Source organism: Phallusia mammillata, chromosome 5 (assembly GCF_965637545.1).
Source record: "Phallusia mammillata chromosome 5, kaPhaMamm4.hap1.1, whole genome shotgun sequence".
Taxonomy (NCBI): Eukaryota; Metazoa; Chordata; class Ascidiacea; order Phlebobranchia; family Ascidiidae; genus Phallusia; species Phallusia mammillata.
The window spans coordinates 25,486,939-25,506,685 of record NC_137256.1 but is presented as its reverse complement, the minus strand read 5'-3'; the positions used below and the strand labels follow the sequence as shown (position 1 = coordinate 25,506,685).

At 36.2% G+C, this 19,747-nt stretch overlaps 2 protein-coding genes across 13 annotated transcripts; one reads left to right on the top strand and one right to left on the bottom strand.

Annotated features, from left to right (window-relative positions):
• Positions 1-3,212: 3,212 nt before the first annotated feature.
• LOC145228642 (uncharacterized) lies at positions 3,213-13,687 on the top strand. Of its 12 annotated transcripts, none has more exons than XM_080093832.1 (12): positions 3,213-3,372; positions 4,981-5,066; positions 7,367-7,605; positions 7,926-8,098; positions 8,425-8,563; positions 9,218-9,312; positions 9,866-9,949; positions 10,899-10,985; positions 11,531-11,625; positions 11,854-12,042; positions 12,102-12,214; positions 12,711-13,687. In XM_080093832.1, the coding sequence occupies exons 1-4, from the start codon at positions 3,302-3,304 to the stop codon at positions 7,929-7,931; spliced, it is 402 nt and encodes a 133-aa protein (XP_079949958.1). In that variant the 5' UTR covers positions 3,213-3,301; the 3' UTR covers positions 7,932-8,098; positions 8,425-8,563; positions 9,218-9,312; positions 9,866-9,949; positions 10,899-10,985; positions 11,531-11,625; positions 11,854-12,042; positions 12,102-12,214; positions 12,711-13,687. The 12 variants fall into 12 exon arrangements, with proteins under 12 accessions (XP_079949958.1, XP_079949954.1, XP_079949955.1 ...); XM_080093828.1 differs by having other exon boundaries at positions 9,218-9,351; positions 11,542-11,625; XM_080093829.1 differs by having other exon boundaries at positions 9,218-9,351; positions 11,931-12,042.
• On the bottom strand, positions 12,653-18,286 carry LOC145229726 (angiopoietin-related protein 1-like). Its single transcript, XM_080095056.1, has 6 exons — positions 17,461-18,286; positions 17,108-17,211; positions 16,947-17,043; positions 16,788-16,884; positions 13,297-13,425; positions 12,653-12,842 (listed from the first exon to the last, which is right to left on the bottom strand). Exons 1-6 carry the CDS (start codon positions 17,819-17,821, stop codon positions 12,653-12,655), a joined length of 978 nt encoding a protein of 325 aa, XP_079951182.1. The 5' UTR covers positions 17,822-18,286.
• Between the last annotated feature and the right edge of the window lie 1,461 nt (positions 18,287-19,747).

The following is a 19,747-nucleotide window of genomic DNA, read 5'->3' as shown; positions in this document are numbered from 1 at the left end:
CAAATGGCTTATAATTGCTTTTTTTAAGTGCAAAACTCCTTCAAGCTTTTAAGTGCAAACTCCTTCAACACTCTCACTTGAACCTTGTGCTTCCTTTATACAACCAAAATGAATCATAAAGTTATAGTTTGGGCATGATAATTGATAGCTTCTTCCTTGATTCCAAATGACAACTGAGAAACCGTTTTTCTATTTAGTAGTAGCCTACTAGCACTGCAAGTGCAAGTCTTTTGGAAACAATGGTGTTCCTTACAAAGGTTTGCATCCAAACCGTTTTGCCTTTGAAGGACTCATGGAAACAGCAAAAAGGATTTTTCATCCTAGTAATTTCACTTGTCAAAACATCATCTAGATTATTTTCAAAGTAATCATGAACACTAGATCTACAGAAAAATTTTCATTTCAGTAACTAGTATTTCTTTGTCAACAATAGGATGTGCTTGGTGGTCACTACTATCTTGTCTGTAGAATGTTCATTCTTAAGAAACACTTCCTGTGAAGCAATTTAGCAGCTACTGTTTAGAGTACATGTTCATTATATCAATACTCATCTTTTTCATCATGTCCACGTAAGGGAGTTTCAAAGTTTCCACAGAACAAAATGCCGTCTATTATTTTGGACAAAATTTCATGATTTTTTTCCACTTTTTTGTTGTGTTCAATAATTGAAAGTCTATATACGCCTCACCAAGTTTTTCCTTAATATTTACAGTTCCCAAAAGTGAAAGTGAAACATCATTGTCCACATGCTTCTTTGACTTCTCATGTTTTTCTGCTTTCTCACCTATTTTGGCTACATTTGTAAAACCATCTTTTGTCCAGCATTTTTCATCACCTCCAAACAGCAAACATGGAAAACAGAACAGTGCATTTTTAACTTCACAACCACAAAGCCATTTTTTCTTTTGATACCATTCAGAATTAAAACTGCGTATATATTTCTTGTTGTGGCTCATTCCTGGCTGACAAAGTTGAATATCAGGGTGACACTAAAACGCTGAATGGGCGGGACGGGCGGGATGGGCGGAATGGAGGGCGGGACGTCGTGGGAGATGGCGGGACGTTGTGAAAACCGCTAAATATCGGGTTAAATTGCTGACGGTTGGAGCTATTAAGGTTGGGATAAGGTTTTATAATAGAAAATCATTAAAAAAAATTCCGCCGAACACTACATTCCGCACCCGAAACGTCCCGCCATCTCCCGCGACGTCCCGCCATAGCATTTTTGCCTAATGTCAGGAAATAGTTGAATAAGTTTTAGGCAGGGACGTTTTTTGATTCATATACTATTATAAAACCTCAACCCAACCCTAATAGCACTAACCGTCAGCAATTTACCCGACATTGAGCGGTTTCCGCGACGTCCTGCCCGTCCCGCCCATTCAGCGTTTTAGTGTCACCCGAATATCAGGCGTTGGACGCCCTTTTTTCTTTATACTTACCTTTTCAGCACTTGATAACTGCGAAGTCTTTAGTTGCTGAAGCTCACTTACAGTCACCGAATTAGAATCTTGAAAAGCCATGAATAACCTTTTAATCAATAACTGTAAAAATGATTAAAAAAGAATAACTGTCGTACTGTACTCATTGTCGAACCTGATGGTACACGATATGCTTTGGCACACAATAAACGCGGAACAGACAACTACTTCCGGGTGACCAGGTCACACGCTACGTGATCGGTGGAGCTGCGCGAGCCGCAGCACCCTGGCTCCTATTTCGCCCAGCATGAAGCTTTTCAAAGTGCGCATGCGCAGAACCGCAAAACGTCATGAAACGTCACGAAACGTCGGAAAACTGGAGCTGCAGTTCCAGCATAGATATACTTTAGTGTTTCCAAAAAAAAATTTTTTTAATGAAAAAAAAGGTGATTAGGGCGGAAATTATGCTAATTATATATTGCTAAGGAATAAAAAAAATAAAAATAATGAAAGTTATTTGTAATATTATGGTAGGTGTATTAAGTAAAAATATCTAGGGGGTGCTGCAGCTCCGCAGCACCCTAGCACGAGCCGCCCCTGGTCAAAACCCAAAAACAAATCCACAATAACCCTATCTTTACAGTTAATATAGGCGCAGAAGTTTTTGTTTAAAGAGTTCAGTGGTGATTACAGCGTATAACAACATGAGATCACTGTTCTCCGCCCTGCGAGACCCCCCGTTCAAGGACCCAAATGAATTACGCAAACTACGGGCTGGGAAATTTTAACAACAGTTTGCGCCCTATCTGGGTGGCTCACGGGACTTTTCTGGCAAAATGCTATGTCGGCCCCCTCAGGCTTTCGAGCCTAAGCCTTCATTGAGAGTAACTGTGTCCGGTACTCGGTCCCGCCTGCACCGCGCCCAGCGCATGCGGTGGAGGCCATGCCAAGTCGTGTTTCTATGCGCACCTTAGTTTAGCTAAAGCCATTTAGCAACGCGCCACACCTAGCTAGAAAACGATCTAAGCTAAATTCCCTAAGTGGCGCGTCAATCCCAAACGTACCCCACCTATGTTACCTAACCTAATCTTAGTTAACGAGCGCTACTCTAGCTGTAACCCTAGCGCCAACTTTCTGACATAGTAGCACTCCTACAGACTTGGACCATTCTTTGACCACCGAGGAAGACTTCCTTCACGAGTCAACCTCGGCAAAGAATAGGTCACTCACCCTAGCGCCAGTTAACCTAAGTTAGGCCTATCAGTTCCGCAAACCCGGTTGACCCACGACAGCATCCAACGCAAAACAAAAACCTCATGGTGAAAAAACGTTGCGAAAACGTTTTTGGTTTAAGCGCGCATCGTCGACGGTTGAGTTCGAATTCAAATTAGAAAATATTTTTTTACGAAAATAAACCGCCTACTACTTTTTAATGTACACCATTTTGGGCCTAATTTTTAAAGTACAAAGCATTATTTATTTGCCCTATTATGATATCACAGATAGACAATTATCTGTGCAAGTTTATTTCATTTGCGCGGCAGAATTTGGGGATTACCCGTGAAAAATCTCTTACCATTATTTGCCAACAATAAAATTGAAGACGAATTAATCCGTATCGGTTCCGACTGGTTCAGTAAATTGTATTTCAGAAAACAGGTTGTGCTGTATTTGTTACTGTGTTATTGTTGTTACGGTATTTGTAGCGAAAAATGATGTGAAACAAAATTATTTATTCACCTTTTTTTTGTGTATTAAATAATTGTTACTTATTTTCTTTTCCACAGCTACCCATTGAACAAAAAATAGGTTAGTTTTTACTGATCCTAATCTATATTGCAAGAACTCTACTATGCTGGATAAATCGTGGATTAAGCCAAATGTCTCTGCTCTGCACATATGGATTTAATACTTATGTGAAGCCATCTCAACTTTCTGACACTGTTTTGAGGTAAACAACTTACCATGTTAGTTTTTAACTGTTTCAAAAAAAGGTATGTTCATATTTTTCTACTTAACCTGTGTTAAAACATTAAGTTTTGACCATAAGGTCTCATCAGTACAGCTGGTGGCAAGAGATTGCCTAGTTCACTTCAGTTAAAATATTTGGTTTGTTATTTTGTTGGTCATTGGCATCTAGTTTTTTTGATATTTTGTCCCAGGGTTATGTCACGAACTTTGAAGTAGACAGGTGGTATGTTGCTGCTCAAATCCCACAACTTATATATGTAGATTGGTTCTTATACATTTAAATATTTTTTAATGATAATGGGCCTGTTGACGTTATTTGGTTCATTACATACGACTTGCAGTTCATTAGGCTGAATATTTACTTTCGCAAAACTTGGATTGATGTTGCCATTTCCAATGAAAAATTGCATTTGTCACTTCAAATAAAGGGCATTCAGCAATATACATTACTTTACTTTGCATTCTACGTAATGAGTAACACAGTCTTGGTACTTAAATTGGATGCTAGAATGATTTTAAGCTCTAGGTAAGGGACAGTGGGCCTCAGTGTTAAAACTGCTGATGGTTTCCTAGCTTGGTAATGACAGTATTGTTAACCTGTAAACACACATATACTTTATTTTACTGTGAGCTTTTGTAACCTTCATATTGGTTTATCAAATTGTCAATTGTGACATAACAGGGCTAAAGTGAGAAATTCATTGTGCTCAAAATCTGAAATGAGTTTGTTATTGAAATTTCTCACTGAGTGCTAGTTGCTCCAGGTTCAATGCATCAAACTGTATTTGCATCAAACCAAAGTCAAATGTGACAAATTTGTCCTTTTGGGCACGCCATATATAGCTGCTATCTCATGTAGTTATCAGTATGTTTTCAAATCCTATTGTGGCCATCACAAAAATAAGGACTGCATTTTTATTGGTTCCGTTAAGATTTAATGTTTGAAAAAATGCAAAACATATAAAGGCCTACAGTCATAGGTGCCAACTTTGAAATGTTTTTAGATATATATATATATCACAAAAGCATTTTTACTACCAGGGTCTTCTGCTACTATTACAAATGAAAATGATTGCTTGTTTGTGTGCAATAATGCCACTTTGAATATCACAAAAAAAATGTTTGCTTTAAACCATTTTGCAATTGTTTAAATTCCAAAACTGCTTCAGGCTGTTTTATAATTGTAATGAATGTGAACAATTCATTGGCTGTGAGACAATCGCCGATTAAAACAATGGTGTTCGTTATGTATTGGTTTGTCAATACATTGTTAGCTGTGTATTGTACATGACAAAACGTAGTCCTATTCTCAGGTATAAGGCATACTCAAATAATGGGAGAGGCTTACCCATTAGATATTCACCCATTTGATAGGGCTATTTTCTTGTTGGTATAGAGTTGCAAGGTTTTTGGTTATTTTGTATCACAATGAAATATGTTGCATATATTTGGCGACAGCTGTAATATATATATAATGTTGGTCTACGAGGGCAGAGGGAGAATTTAGTGTTATATTCCACACCTTATCATACAAACATTTGTAAATCTCTGTCACTCATTCACATATACATCTTTTTATATGACGCAGGTTCCTCGACAAAATGTTTCATCAATGCAATTCACACAGTATATCCATGGAATTGCAACAACGCAATGTTTCTCCTACATGTGCAGGTATGTAGATAGAGCAGGGATGCACAACCTTTTAGCTATATATGCCCACATGCATATCACAGGTCCCTATTTCAACAAGGGCCACCAGTGGTTTTTGTGTAAATTACAGTTTTAAGGAAATGATATTTATTCCATAATATCCGATTCACTGTGCATAAAAGTACAGATTGTTGTGTAATTGCATCCACTTCTAGCAGTTTTTCACATCACTATTTACATTGTTACATGTTAATACTGTGGATTGCTTTTAAACAACATGCATACAAACAGTCTAGCCGCTCGGTTCCTATATCTTCTAAGCATGTAATATGTATATTTTTGAGCCCCTAAAATTTGTTACTAAAGAAGCAAAAGTCACAAAGGCAATTGTCTCAATACATGGTTTATTGTGTCACAGTAGTCGGTATGTACATTTTAAAAGATGCTCTGGTTGCAACAATTTTTATCCATAAGGGACAAGCTGCTGTATTGCCACATTTGGTTAAACTCTAGCTTATAGTAAAGCATTGAATTAAAGGGATTCAAAATTCATCGTGGCTTTCTAGCAAGCTTGTAAAGAACAACTGTAATTTATATATTAATATCTGTCATAGTGTCAAATTGAATTTAGGATTTTATTTACTTTTTGTAGAAAAATATTGTAATCTTTGCTTATCTGATATTGTCTTCTTTGCCTTGTAAAATATTAACAAGTTTTATTGTTAAACAGGTAATAAACTTCCTTGTTTGGTCAGTTCTTGGATCACTGCCAACTTTTGGCATCTCTGACCCATTTGGATTACCTTCACCTGAATGTTATATAACTTGTCAATACAAAATTTAAGTTTCTTCATCACCATGTTTGCTCCGGTGCCACAAGAGATGCTTTTTATAGAGGAAGATGAGAATCTGTGGATGTTACCAAAATAACAACAATAAACAAGTCAGTGGATGGGCTGCAAAACAAGGTTAATATGGAATAATTATTTTGGGGGATGTAGAACATAACAGTCATGAAGCTCCATGATGGTGTTCCTTAACTCCAGGTGTATCCGTTTTTTTGTAATTTAAGGTTTTTTCTTGAAACATCGAAATTTAGACTTAAAACAGTATGAGAATCTATTTTGGTGTCGTAAAACACATAGTAAATTTATCTTCAATTATGTTTAATTTTAGAATTGAGCGAAACTGAAACTACCATTGGTGTAGATTTCCAAGATGAAAGTGGTTGGTTCGCCACCTGGAAGTCCTGCTGCACAACAAACGACTCCAGCAGATAAACAGACAGACTCTGTAAACCCTGTAAGACTCTAATTGCTGTGACAAAGTGCAGCATACAAGGCAGGCTCCCTCATCAAGGTCCATATTCAACAACGGCCACCAGTGTGCCATTGTGTTTGTATGTAAATTACAGTTTTAAGGAAATAGAAGTTATGTCCCAAAACCCCATTGACTGGATCATAAAAGTACAGATTGGTGTCTAATTGCATGTATAATTTAGCTTAACCACTTGCTTCTAACAGTTTGTCACATCACTGTTTACATTGTTACATGTTTGGATTGTTTTTAAACAACATGCATACAAAGAGTATAGCAGCTAGACTTCTAATATCTTCTAAGCATGTAATATGTATGTTTTTGAGCCACTGAAATCTGTTGCTTAAGAAGCCAAAAGCCACAAAGGCAAGTGTATCAATACATGGTTTATTGCAGGGGGGTCCAACTCGAATACACCACCGTGCCAATTTGGTTTCAAAATATACTCGCGTGCCAACGTTTGGTACTTTTTCCATACCATGTCCTAACGGTACGGACTAATTCCGAATATTTGGCCAATATGTAGAACCCCATTAAATGGTAAAAAACACATATTATGTCGCCAAATGCGAGTAAACTTGTCTAGCAGCTAGACTCATATTTCTCCTAAGCTTGCAATATTTATATTTTTGAGCTCCTAAAATTTGTTACTAGAGAAGCAAAAGCCACAAAGGCATTTGTATTAATACATGGTTTATTATATCAAAGTCAGCAGTATGTACATTTTAAAGATGCTCTGGCTGCATAAATGTTTGTCTATTAGGACAAGCTGCTGTACTGCCACATTTTGCAAACTTTAACTTATGGTTAAGCATTAAATTGAAAGGTTAGAAATTCATCCTGGCTTTCTAGCAGGCTTGTAACAAACAATTGTAACTTTCATATCAATATCTGTCATATTAAATTTATGATTTTATTCACTTTTTGTAGAAACATCATGTAATCTTTGCTTCTCTGATAATGCCTTCTTGGCCATGTAAATATTAAGTTTCATCATTAAACAGGTGAAAAACTTCCTTATTTGGTCGGTTCTTGGCTTACTGCCCAACTTTTGGCATCCCTGACTCATTTGGATTACCTTCACCTGAATGTTACATCACTTGTCAATACGAAATATCAGTTTCTTCATCACCATATTCGTTCCAGTGCCACAGAAAAAGCTTTTTATGGAGGTAGTCGAGAATCTGTGGATGTTACCAAAATAACAACAATAAACAAATCAGTGGACGGACTGCAAAAAAAGGTTAATATTGATTAATTATTTGTGGGTTGTGAAACATAACAGTCATTAAGCTTCATGAGATTATGTTTTTCATCTGCTGGTGCATCAGGTTTTTTGAAAAGTTTCAGACAGAATATTTCCAATTTCACATGACAGATGAAAATTAAGACTTAAAACAGTAAAACGAAAACAACAAAGAGATCTGTTTAATCACAGTCCTGTAAATCTTGGTTAAAAATGTTATCGGTCTGCAAGCTCAACAAAGTTGAAAAAACAATGTATTGGAATCTATTTTGGTGTTTTATACACACACAGTATAGTTTAATTATGTTTAATTTTAGATTTGATTGAAACCGAAACTACCAGTGAAGGGATGTGTTGAGAAACTGATGGAGAGATGTGAATGTTTGTTACAACTGTTTTGTTGCTCTGATGGTCGACTTGGTTATCAAACACATACAGAATTTATGGGAGAAAAGTCATCAGGATGTACTCGACTGATTCTGTTGTTTAGGTGAGCATTTTTTTACATATTTAAGCTCTAAAAACTCTAATGAAGCATTTGTACCATTTAGTTTGCAAACATGAGGTATGTTTAGGATAAGGTTCAATATTCACTTTCTAAGCCTGGAACTCTACTTTTGAAGCCCAGGCATTTGTTGTGGTATTTTAGCTATAAAACATAAGTTGACCCAGCAAAAATAAGTATCTTGTGAAACACTTTTAATAGAGATAATCAGTAAAATGAAGGGCCATGTCATTTAAACCTGTTTATATCCACTTGAGTAATGTAAAAGATTGATAAAAAGGTATTTTTGCTATAATTGTTGCAATGCTTAGGTTTTCCATCTGCTTCGATCCTTTGATGCTTTGCTGGAAAAGAGTGGAGTAGATCATGAAGAGATTAATATTAAACCACAAACAACCCAATTGGCAAATTCAGAAGAAACAAAACATCTATGGACTGGTTTTTGCTGAGGTAGGATTTTCTCATTCGTGTGTGATAGGTAATAAGGCAAGTAAGAGTAAAATGTTTTGAGAAATGACAGCTTCCATCAAAACTGAGGAAAAATATACTGATCTGTGTTAGTAAATGTATTTGCAACACACAAACAAATTTATGTCAGGCCTTGAAGCATGTTGTTCCAATCTCTAATAAAAAACTGATTCTTATCCTGTATTTGGTAGATATATAAATTGATGTGGTTGCTACATGCTTCAGTATGCTCGACAACATTTTATTCAATGATCAGCAATACATTGAAGCAGTAGTTGGTATATAAAACATCTCTCTTTAAAAACATATGGTGTTTATGTGCTTTTTGTTTTTTATTCACTTAATGCTTTTGCCTCTAGTTTAACATAAGCCATTAATTTTTCTAGACTTAAAGAAATTTTCTAGACTAAAAATTACTATCAAGTAAGCAAGAGGCAATTTTTGAGTAAATGTTCGAATTAATTCCAGCATTGTCATGCACAACTGCATTTTGTCACCAAGCAATAAAACATAAGATGACTCAGCAAAAATGAGTATTTAGTGACACAACTTAAAATATCTTGCTGCGTTTACTTTGATAATTAGATTTACACTAAATATTGTGGAGTTTATTCAAGTTTGTTTACATTCTTAAAGGTTTCCAAGATAAAGGAAGTGATTGGTTCGCCGCCTGGAAGTCCTGCTGCACAACAAGCGACCCCAGTAGTTAACAGACAGACTCTATAAACCCTGTAAGAGTGCAGCATACAAGGCAGGCTCCCACATCACAGGTCCCTATTTAACAACGTCCACCAGTGTGCCAATGGTTTTGTATGTAAATTACAAGTTAAAGAAATAGAATTGTCTCCCAATATCCCATTCACTGGTGCACAAAAGTACAGATTGGTGTCTAATTTTTCCAAAGTTTTAACATAACCACTTGCTTCTGACAGTTTGTCACATCACTATTTACATTGGTAACATGTTAAGACTGTGGAATGCTTTTAAACAACATGCATACAAACAGTCTAGCGGCTAGACTCCAATATCTTCTAAACATGTAGTATGTATATTTTTTTAAGTCCCTGAGAAGAAGTTAAAAGCAACAAAAGGAATTGCATCTATACATGGTCTCTTATATTTATATCTCAGTTGCCAGTATGTTAATTTTAAAAGATGCTCTGGCGGCATAAACTTTTATCTCGACAGGGACAAGCTGCTGTATTGCCACATTTTATGAAACTCTAACTTATAGTAAAGCATTGCTTTAAAATGCACAATAAAATTATCTTTAATTATGTTTAGACTTTGACCGAAACTGAAACTACCATTGGAGGGATGTGTTGAGAAACTAAAGGAGAAGGATGGACTCGACTGATTCTGTTTTAGGTGAGCAATTTTTAACATATTTTCTCACTTGCTATATTGTGGGTTTGCTACTGGTTTATGGGTTTGTTATTCGTGTGTACATATATACTGTTTCATTGCATTAGGATTACGGATTTCAAACTAGCATTCATTGAGAAAAACATTAATGGATAATTACTTATTTCTTCAGAAGAAAATTTAGAAGAAACAAAATATCCATGGACTGTTTTTTTGTTTTTCTTTGAGGTAGGATTTTCTCATTTGTGTGTGATAGGTAATAAGGCAAGTAAGAGTAAAATGTTTTGAGAAATGACAGCTTCCATCAAAACTAAGGTAAAGATATACTGATCTGTGTTAGTAAACGTAATTGCAACACACAAACACATTCATGTTAGGTCTTAAGCATAATGTTGCAAACCTGTTATAAAATATTGATTCTTATCCTGTGTGTGGTAGATATATAAATTCATGTGGTTGCTACATGCTTTAGTATTCTTGACAACAACTTATTTTATGATCAGCAATACATTGAAGCAGTAGTTGGTATATAAAACATCTTTCTTTGAAAACATTTGGTGCAAGAAGTTTGTGTGCTTTTTGTTTTTATTCACTTAATACTTTTGCCTCCAATTTACCATAAGTCATTATTTTTTTTCTGCACTGGAAAAAGACATAGACCCATGTATTTTAAATGACTATGAAGTATGCAAGATGCAATTTCCATGTAAAGTTTTCTATCAATCACATTTGGCTAATTTGATTAAATGAGTTCCAGCATTGTCATGCACATCTGCATTTCGTCATCAAAATATAAAACATAAGATGACTCAGCATAAACAAGTATTTAGTGACACAACTTAAAAATATCTTGCTGCATATAATTTGATAATCACAATAGCTTCACACCAGTATTTTATTGGAGTTACTTTCGTAAATGTGTGTTTATTTGGATTTGTTTATATTTGTGTAGATTTCCAAGATGGAAGAAGTGGTTGGTTCGCCACCTGGAAGTCCTGCTGCACAACAAGCGACCCCAGCAGATAAACAGACAGACTCTGTAAGTTTAAAGACTCTGATTGCTTCGACAAAGTGCACAGTTTTGTGGAGTGACGTTTTCCAAAATTGGCTTCGATCAGGTTAATGTATAACCTGGTTAAATCACCTTCTGAACTAGGCAGGCTTAGTGGTTTACCTGCCAACTGTCATTATTGTCTTTATTGTTCACATATTGCCGTGATTTGTATAATACTGTATTGCTTACACGAATGCTTATGGCTGACCAAACTAATGAATATATTCGTAGTTTCTGGCTGATGTTCAAACTGGCGATCCCCTGCTATAAAGCTGACATGTGCAGCATATGATGTAGGCAACGGTGCTTGTGATTTAACTTTCTATTGAACAAATGAAAACCCGCTTTGGTCATGCAACTGCCAATGTACTTGATTTATTCTTGGCTTAAGTTTAAAGAACACGTCATGATTCTGACGTCACCAGCTTATAACTGGTTGGTCTTAGTTAATCGTTTTTATAAATTGGTAAAAAAAATTCTTTTGTCATTTTTTTGTTGTACATTTGTTTTTTATCTATGCACACGTCGAGTGGCCTAAAAGGAGATGAAATTCTGCCAGACGACGCAGTGAAATTGATTCGACATTTGTTAACGAAAGATTCCAGCGATTGAACAGGCTCAAAAGGTAATTATGGGTCCCCTTCCCGGAAGCCAGAGTTTAGATAAAGTTAAGTTTACAATTTATTAGAATAATTATCAACTTCTTAAAACAAACAGTTGCGGCACATCAGCGATATTAACAAAATCGCTGCAGTTTATTATAGTTTAATAATTTATTCAGCTTCAAGCAAGTTAAGTGGATTATAATATTACCAAACCACATCTACAAATGAAAGTAATTCCTTCTCTCAAGTTTTAGAATTCCTCCCCGGTTGAAAACTACTCGCAAATACGTTTGTCACCTCACAAATTTGTTCCTATTTTCCGAAGAAATCCGATGTTTTCCGATCTTCCACGGCACGATTCAAAACGAGTTACCATGCCAACGATGTGAGAAGCAAATGATGCTTTGCATTTGTTTCCATGACAATAGAGTGACAAAGTGGGTTTCAACTTTCGTAACCATGGCAACAACGTGACAAACCATTTCTTTGTTAACAGGGCAACCGATTGAAGATGACTCGACATTTTTTACAATTGTCGAACACTTGGTGGCTTAACTCTGGTTTCCATGGCGATTTCTAACTTTCCCAGAGCTACGTCATTTGTGTGCAGTAAGTTGAAATTTTGAAATAAAGTTCGTTAACTTCTGCTTATTCTGTCTTTGCTAATAAAAATGGAAAATTCCAAACACAATTTAACAATTGCTGATTATGCCGTGTACTGTATTTACAAAATCAAATCAACATTTTTAATGCAAATATTTTTACACGTGATTTAATTGTTAGTAATAATACCACGGTTATCTGCAGATGTTTTTACATTGAAATTAATTTGCATAAAAATGGGTGAAATCACTTTTGTAGAAAAAATGTAGTATTTTTTTAATAAATCCTAATCACTAACGGTTAGAAAGTAGAATTAGGCGATTTTTTAAATTAGCGAGATTTAGACACTTAATTCAACAGGGTAATTGTATTTACATAATTTACACCGATACGGGAAAATTAATAAAAGTCCGTGTTTTTATCTTTGGAAGAGAAATGTTGATTTTATTCACATTTAAACATCATCATTGATTCTTTAATCGCTTCACTCCAACCTTTCCAGTGATACCAGATCATGTTGTGGTATGAACCTCCTGATCGTCCCCATTCACCGTTGAGTTTAGAATGGGAACACCAACCATACCACCATCCACCGTCAGCGCCCCAACGAAGTGCACAGTTGCCTCCACTATACCTGTATCACAATGTAATATTCCAATAAAACTTAACCTCGATACAAACTACACAAACACATAGTGAAATATTTAATCGTGTGTTTCAACCAATAGCGCCATTGCTTATCAGTTGTGACGTCACACAGGCTGTTTTGATGGTTTTATGACGTCACACACTTACTACCCAAATGAATTTATTTTTTGATTTTTTTAATAAACGGTTTTTAAAAAGATTATTAAACATACGAGTGAGTCGTTTACTCAGTTTTTTTTTAAATTAAACAAAAATTAATTTGCATTTTTATCATTGTATTTTTCCTGTAGTTTGTATGTTTTCTGTGTAATTAATTTTGCACAATTGTTTTTGTCTTGCAATGTGACGTCATAAAAGAAATTTGCAATGTAACAAAAAAATCTTGTTCGTTTGACAATGCGGAAATATTTTTTATACTTATGAACATAAACTGTATTTACCGATCATTATCCCGATCTTTGGTGGTGAATTGGTATCCGTTGTGATATACCAAACTGTCACCAGCCGTTCCACTGAAGCCAGAAACATGTAAACGATAATTGTCTGATTCGTCGTCGATTGCAAACGAACTGCGAAAACAAAACACATTGTTGGTGTTTTTCTGTTTATTTTGGGTCGCCCAGGACACACTTTTCGCTTTCCTTTATGTTTTTGTTTTTAGTTTAACGCTGGGAGTCGATCCGGAACTGAACCCGAACCCGCGAACCGGTTTGAGCGGTTAAATTCAATAAACCTGAACCGAACCGGTAAAAACGCAGCCTGTATTATTTTTTGTAATCGCCACCAGAATTTTTATTGATTTCAAACAATGTACTGAAGCTTTATGTCGAAGATGGATTCGTTTCTTATGCGGAAAAGTTTGATCCAAGGGAAACTATGCAGCCTAAAACCTGCCACGGCACGTCCTACCTTTCGTTTTGTGTTAACCAGGTGTTTAATGCAAGCGGTAGATGATGGCGAATTACCTTTTTGTTTGCTGATAGAATATTTAGATCGTTTGTAGCTTTGTTTAAAATACATTGCTTAAATTTGAAATATGATAAACGACACGTTAATGGAGGGGTGGGCAAAGTTCATGCGGCCCGTCAAATGTTTGTAAATTTAAAAGAGAAAGCAAACGCTAAATGGTATTATGAGCACAGGCGTAGAGTTTTCAAAAATACCAGAGTGGGACTCGCCCATACCTATACCATGTTTAGTATCTGTACCCATACGATTAGATACTTTTACATGCCTATAGGTTCTGCCAAAGTATTTTGCTGATAGTCACTTCACACCATTTCTTCGTTCTGTTTCAAGAACAAATGTGCGTAAACTGAATAGACGATTTGCCGAATCAACGATTTTTACGATGATTTAGTTTTGATATTTTGTTACAGCGGAGAATAAAAGCAAAAGCGATTTACGTTTTCAAATATAGCCTACTTTGCACTGTTGACGCCAAAACTTTGGTCACTTTGGATCAAGTTTAGGCCGTGGCAGTACTTCGCAAACGGACGTTACCCGCACAACACCTAAAGATGGATACAGAAGGAACTTTTATTGTTTACTGTTGGCGCAAGAAACTTAAAAAAATACTTCGTGTAGCCTACGTTGCAATAAATGCCTGTTCATTTTATAACAATTGCAATTAATGCGTTTCAACCAATATCTGTACGACCAATGAAGTTGCAACAAACGTATTTGTATTTAGCTGGAAACATGCTATGTTTATATTTTGGTTAATATACTATGCGGCCCCATAAAATTGAGAACTTTTGAATGCGGCCCTTGTACTTAAAAGTTTGCCCACCCCTGTACTAAATAATACGCAAGATAGGCGCTACGGGGCGTTTCAAAAATGACGAATTATGGGTAGAACTAAGTTAATGAAAACGGAATTTAAACCGGTTTACAAACCGCAAACCGAACTCCAAAAAAAGTGAACCCGAACCGAACCTGAACCCGTATAACAAGTGGTTCGACTCCCTGGTTTAAACCAATTTAAATTTTCACATGTTATAAATATGTATCTTAAGTTGTGGATTGTAAAACTTGTAATGCGCTAAAAAAAATTTAACAGAGTAGATTTGATGCTCATTGTTTGTTTCAAAATTTCAGGCAAGGCCCTGGAGAGCAATAACATGTCCTGGTACAACGCATTTTATGGGCCCTACTCGCACACTAGTCAGAACTAGATTGGACCGTATTTGTATTAAAAGAGAATCAAAATGATATACTGGAGAACTACACCAACACTTGCGACTTCATAGAAACAATACAAGTTTACACGTAACTGTTCGTTATAGTTTTTTTAATTTATGACCCCAATAGACTGTTATGTGACCTGGCGCGGAGCACCGGTTGCACCCGCATCTCGTAGGGCCTGATTTCAGGCCAGTAGGTTCAGTGATGACTTTTAAAAAGCCTCATTGCTTTTTTACTTGCAAAATAACAGTTAAAATATGTTTTTCCGGTTTCGCAGTTTCTCCTGAGGGTGGAAAAACTCTAATGTAATTTTCCTTGTCAATTAATTTCTTAATAAAATAAAGTCGGTTTCAGAAAACAAACAATCCAAGGCCGTGTAGTTATTAGGACAAACAAATAAGGGGATAATCATTAATAAATTAAAACATAGGATAATTTCAAAGATTCGTTCTGCAAAGGAAAGGTTTTAAATTTATGACTAAAACGCTAATTTAATTTCTCTACTTGGTTTTCACTGTTTTAATTTTTTTACAACTTTACATGACGGTTTACTTAACATGTTTTGTACAAAGACTTGTTTGCGAAATAACAATGATTTCGAATGTGAAATGATTTCACAAAGGATATAGATGATGGAATTTTGTCCTTTAAAGAGCTCTTCTGGCAAATGTGATTTTATTCCGACGTTTCGACGTCCTTTACAGGTCGTCTTCATCAGGGTAAATAACACTGAATGCGACTAGTACAGTGCACGATAAACAAAGCAAAAAACCCTGATGAAGACGACCTGTATAGGACGTCGAAACGTCGGAATAAAAATACATTTGCCAGAAGAGCTCTTTAAACTTGATACTATGTCTGGCAGCAATAGCTTATATATTGAATTTTGTCCTTGTTGCAACAAAACTTTGTGGGGCGAACTGACCAGAAGGTTTGTGCAAGTTTTGTGGACCAAAGATATAAAAACGATAATGTTTGAAAATAATGACGCGATATTAGTTGTTGCTTAGTTTGAAAGATTGCGTGGCAATCATTAACCAGAATATACACGTTTTACGTCTAAAATTTGTGTTTGTAAAACCGAATATTTGTTAATCAATTCGCACACCGCATATTCGGTATACCTCTACCTTTTAGCAGTAATATGGTAAACTGATAATAAGCGGCTCCAAACAAATCATGAAAAACTTTGACATCATTTTTGATGCATTACTTATGCGAGTAGCCGACATATTTTCTGTGATAAAGACGAAACCGTGAAACAGACCGGGCGTGAATTTTAGTCAATAATTCCCTAGGTGGTAGCGCCTCCTTGCGACGAAATAAGCTAAATTTTTTATTTCATTAATCTTGCAATTACTTTCATTGCTTAAAATTGGCTGTTTTGTGAAGACCGGTCCGGGATAAAATTTTAGTATCAATGCCGGTCTACAGCGCAAAAAGGTTGCCGACCCCTGGTCTGGCACACATATTTCCACTGACAGTGGGTTATAAAGGTAAAATGTATTTTTACTTTTTTAAATAAGGTATTTTTCAACAAAACATTTTTTCTTCAATACAGATATATTTGATTTTTTTTGACGGGGTTCGAACCCGATCAAGTTTTTTTTACATCTGTATGTGGGTCTCGACCACTCGGCCGAGTTCCTGCCCAATTTGAAGTTCGGTTGTCACAATAACCTATCACATGGCAAAGTTGTAGCGCCACCATATGGCCATGTAATTTTATTAATATAAATCATACCTGTACTGTGCGTAAGCCGTTGCGGCATCAAAATCTGTCATCTTTATTTTCAGTTTGCAGTTCTGTCCACTTGTCAACTCGTGAATTTCATCCAAACCTGGGTTGTTTAAAGTTTTCGTCAAATTCAATTTACGCGTTTAAACAAAATTATTTGTTCACCGAGCCAGAATTCTCCTTCCATGTTTGCGAATCCATCTTTATATTCCTGCCAGGTTCGGTTAAAATCCACACTTCCGTTAAATCGTCGTTGAAAAACCTGTCATGCAGGAAATATACGGTTGTTGTAATTCTCCGTAGGCCCTACATGTTGTTTGATTTACCGTCCAGCCTTCGTCACAGACCGCTTTCTTGTTGTCACGTAATCGCTGGTAACCGTTCACTGACGACGTAGAGCAGTTGACAGCCAGTAGTACATTTTCAATTTCTGGAAAATTGAAGCAAACACATAAAACGAAAAAGCCAACTTGTGCATAACCGATTGGAAGCTTTTTTTAGGATTGCGTAACTGACTTAAGCTTCTCATGTTTTATATCTTTTCGCAAAAATAATAATCGACAATTTAGAAATTGTCTAAATTGAAAACCAATGATAATCAAACGTATTAAAATATATGAAAGACAAATAGATAAACACAGAACCAATACAATACAATTAAATCATAAAACAGTTTTACCTCGAAGTCTTTCTCTCATTTCTCGCTTGAAATCTTCCAAGTCTAAGGCTTCTCCTTTTTGCCCAACAGCCCCTTTATCGCCTTTTACCCCGGGAAATCCCCGTAAACCCACTTCGCCGGGCGGCCCAAAATCGCCTTTTAGTCCTACGGCGCCGATATCCCCTTTTTGTCCGGTAAATCCCCTAGGTCCCATTTTTCCTGGTGGCCCAGCGACGCCCTTTTCACTCCTCCCACTAATCAGACTCCCAGGTGTGACAGTGACGTCATCACCACACACTGGAACCGTGACGTAACTGCATTGCTGCTGTCCACTGACCAGTGACGTATAATACAGGAAAATTGCTGTCAGTTGTAACAACATGTTTGTAAATTTATTTTGTCTCCTGCTAAAGGAAATAATAAAAACAAGCTCAAAAGGTATTTGTCTGTGTTAAACATTCAAAACAACTGAATATGTCACTCTGTAGCTTCGAAAAAATGTTTTACCAAGCAAAGTTTGCAACTGGGCACTTTCAATCACAAGTTTTAACATAATACTTTACAAAATTACAGCGATTACAAAATAAAGTGTTTTTGATTATTTATTTTGCATTATTAATATTTTTCAATGTCAGAAGAGAAAGAAAAGTCGAGAAAACTGCTATTATTGTGAAGATTTTGGGCAAAACGAGGCTGTTTTGCCTTAAAGTTTGTGTTGATTAGTACTCGACTCATGTTTTACGGCAGGGAATCAACGAATGTGTTTGGTTTCTTCGCGTCACAGGGTTAACGTTGTTTGCGAGTTAAAAAGTTGTGTTAATGAAGAGCGATTTTTTGTATGACGTCATTAGAATGTATAATGACGTCATATACGAAGTTTAGTCTCGCTACAATGAATATTTCGCAAAATGGCGTTTTTCTGAAGGCCTGTATAATTGTTTGATGACGTCACAGTGACGCCATTATGTGTGTGACGTATCCGAAGTCTGATGTACTTCGTTGTATGTGGATATTGTTAGGTTACGTCATAAGGTAAGGAAGTTATTGCGTTTGGTCAAGATTGTTTGGGAATAAAGCGATCATTCATGCTGTGCTGTTTTGTTGGCGCACAAAGTCAGGCCCCTTAGTTGTCAAAGGCAGCGCAATAATATTCAATTTTAATGTAAAATGTGACTGATTAATGTGGATTTATTTTAAGGACTGTATGTACTCTTTTGCTGATTAATGTGTGATTGTCGCTATTACGTCATAATGTGTACGTATGGTTTATGTATGTTATTTATGGTTTACAGAAAAACCGTTGCCGTCGCTGCTGACGTTGTGGTCTTGGTTATTATTCGCCAGCGTTGCCTTTTATTGCTCAACAAGAACATTCGTTGCACATGCAAGGGTGGGTCGTCTCGTAAGACATCAGGCTGTAGGGCAGGCGCGTTTTCAAAGGGGTCATCTAGTGTTGCGAACGGCGCACGGCCAAGCTGAGCACCTAGCTGTCGTTACAACAAATGTTGTTAGGCTTTCTCGTATATGGCTGCAAATGAACATTTACATAGGTACGCCTTTAGTTTGTCCGTGGTATAGTCAAGAGAAGTCAGACAATTTAATATAAAAAAAATTTCCCGCTAGCTAGTGCGTGTATGCAACAGGTGGAGCGGGTTAATATACGACCACGGGGTAATGTTTGTCAGCCGCTGTGACATAATAGGCTTGTTTGTTAGGTTTTTGTGTTTCGTTTTTTCCCTTTTAATACACTTTGTTGTTATCATTCAAATCAGACTTGAATACATTCTATGCGTTATGTCTTGTTTTGTTTAACTGTTTTATTTCTGTGTTTCGTCGTCTATTTCTACTTTTTGCACAACAATGTTTTCTCGATTTTTCTCGACAACTATTACGTCACATGCGCTCTACGCCGTGCGTGCGCGTGTGTGTATGGTGCAATGGCCCCTTACTTTTGCTAACATAGTGCTTGGTTTCAAACGTTTGCTTTAATGATGATTGTATATTACACATCCTGTTGTTGTTATCGTGTTATCTATGTTTTTAATTTATTTTGTTTGCTTTAAACCAAGCAAGTTATGGTAATTGCTTTTTTTTTGAAATGTTAAAACGGTAAAGGAATTTAAAAGTCGACCGGAAATTATTAAAATCGGAATATTGCATTGAAAACTTACCAAGAAGAAGATGAGTCAAAACAGAGAGCCCAACAATATTTCCAGTTAACTCATTATAATACGACCACTCTTAAATAAAAGGTGGGACAAAGTAGCATGCCCTTGCTCAGTCAACGCCTGTTGGTATTATAAACTAT

Bases quoted from the DNA above. Each gene is read 5' to 3' on its own strand.
- LOC145228642 (XM_080093832.1), top strand. From the start codon at position 3,302: ATGTCTCTGCTCTGCACATATGGATTTAATACTTATGTGAAGCCATCT. The intron at 3,373-4,980 runs GTAAACAACTTA...TATATGACGCAG, and splicing joins CTTTCTGACACTGTTTTGAG to GTTCCTCGACAAAATGTTTC. The intron at 5,067-7,366 runs GTATGTAGATAG...ATCATTAAACAG, and splicing joins TGTTTCTCCTACATGTGCAG to GTGAAAAACTTCCTTATTTG.
- LOC145229726 (XM_080095056.1), bottom strand. From the start codon at position 17,821: ATGTTGTTACAACTGACAGCAATTTTCCTGTATTATACGTCACTGGTC. The intron at 17,212-17,460 runs GTAAAACTGTTT...TCAATTTTCCAG, and splicing joins AATGAGAGAAAGACTTCGAG to AAATTGAAAATGTACTACTG. The intron at 12,843-13,296 runs GTAAATACAGTT...ATTGTGATACAG, and splicing joins AAAGATCGGGATAATGATCG to GTATAGTGGAGGCAACTGTG.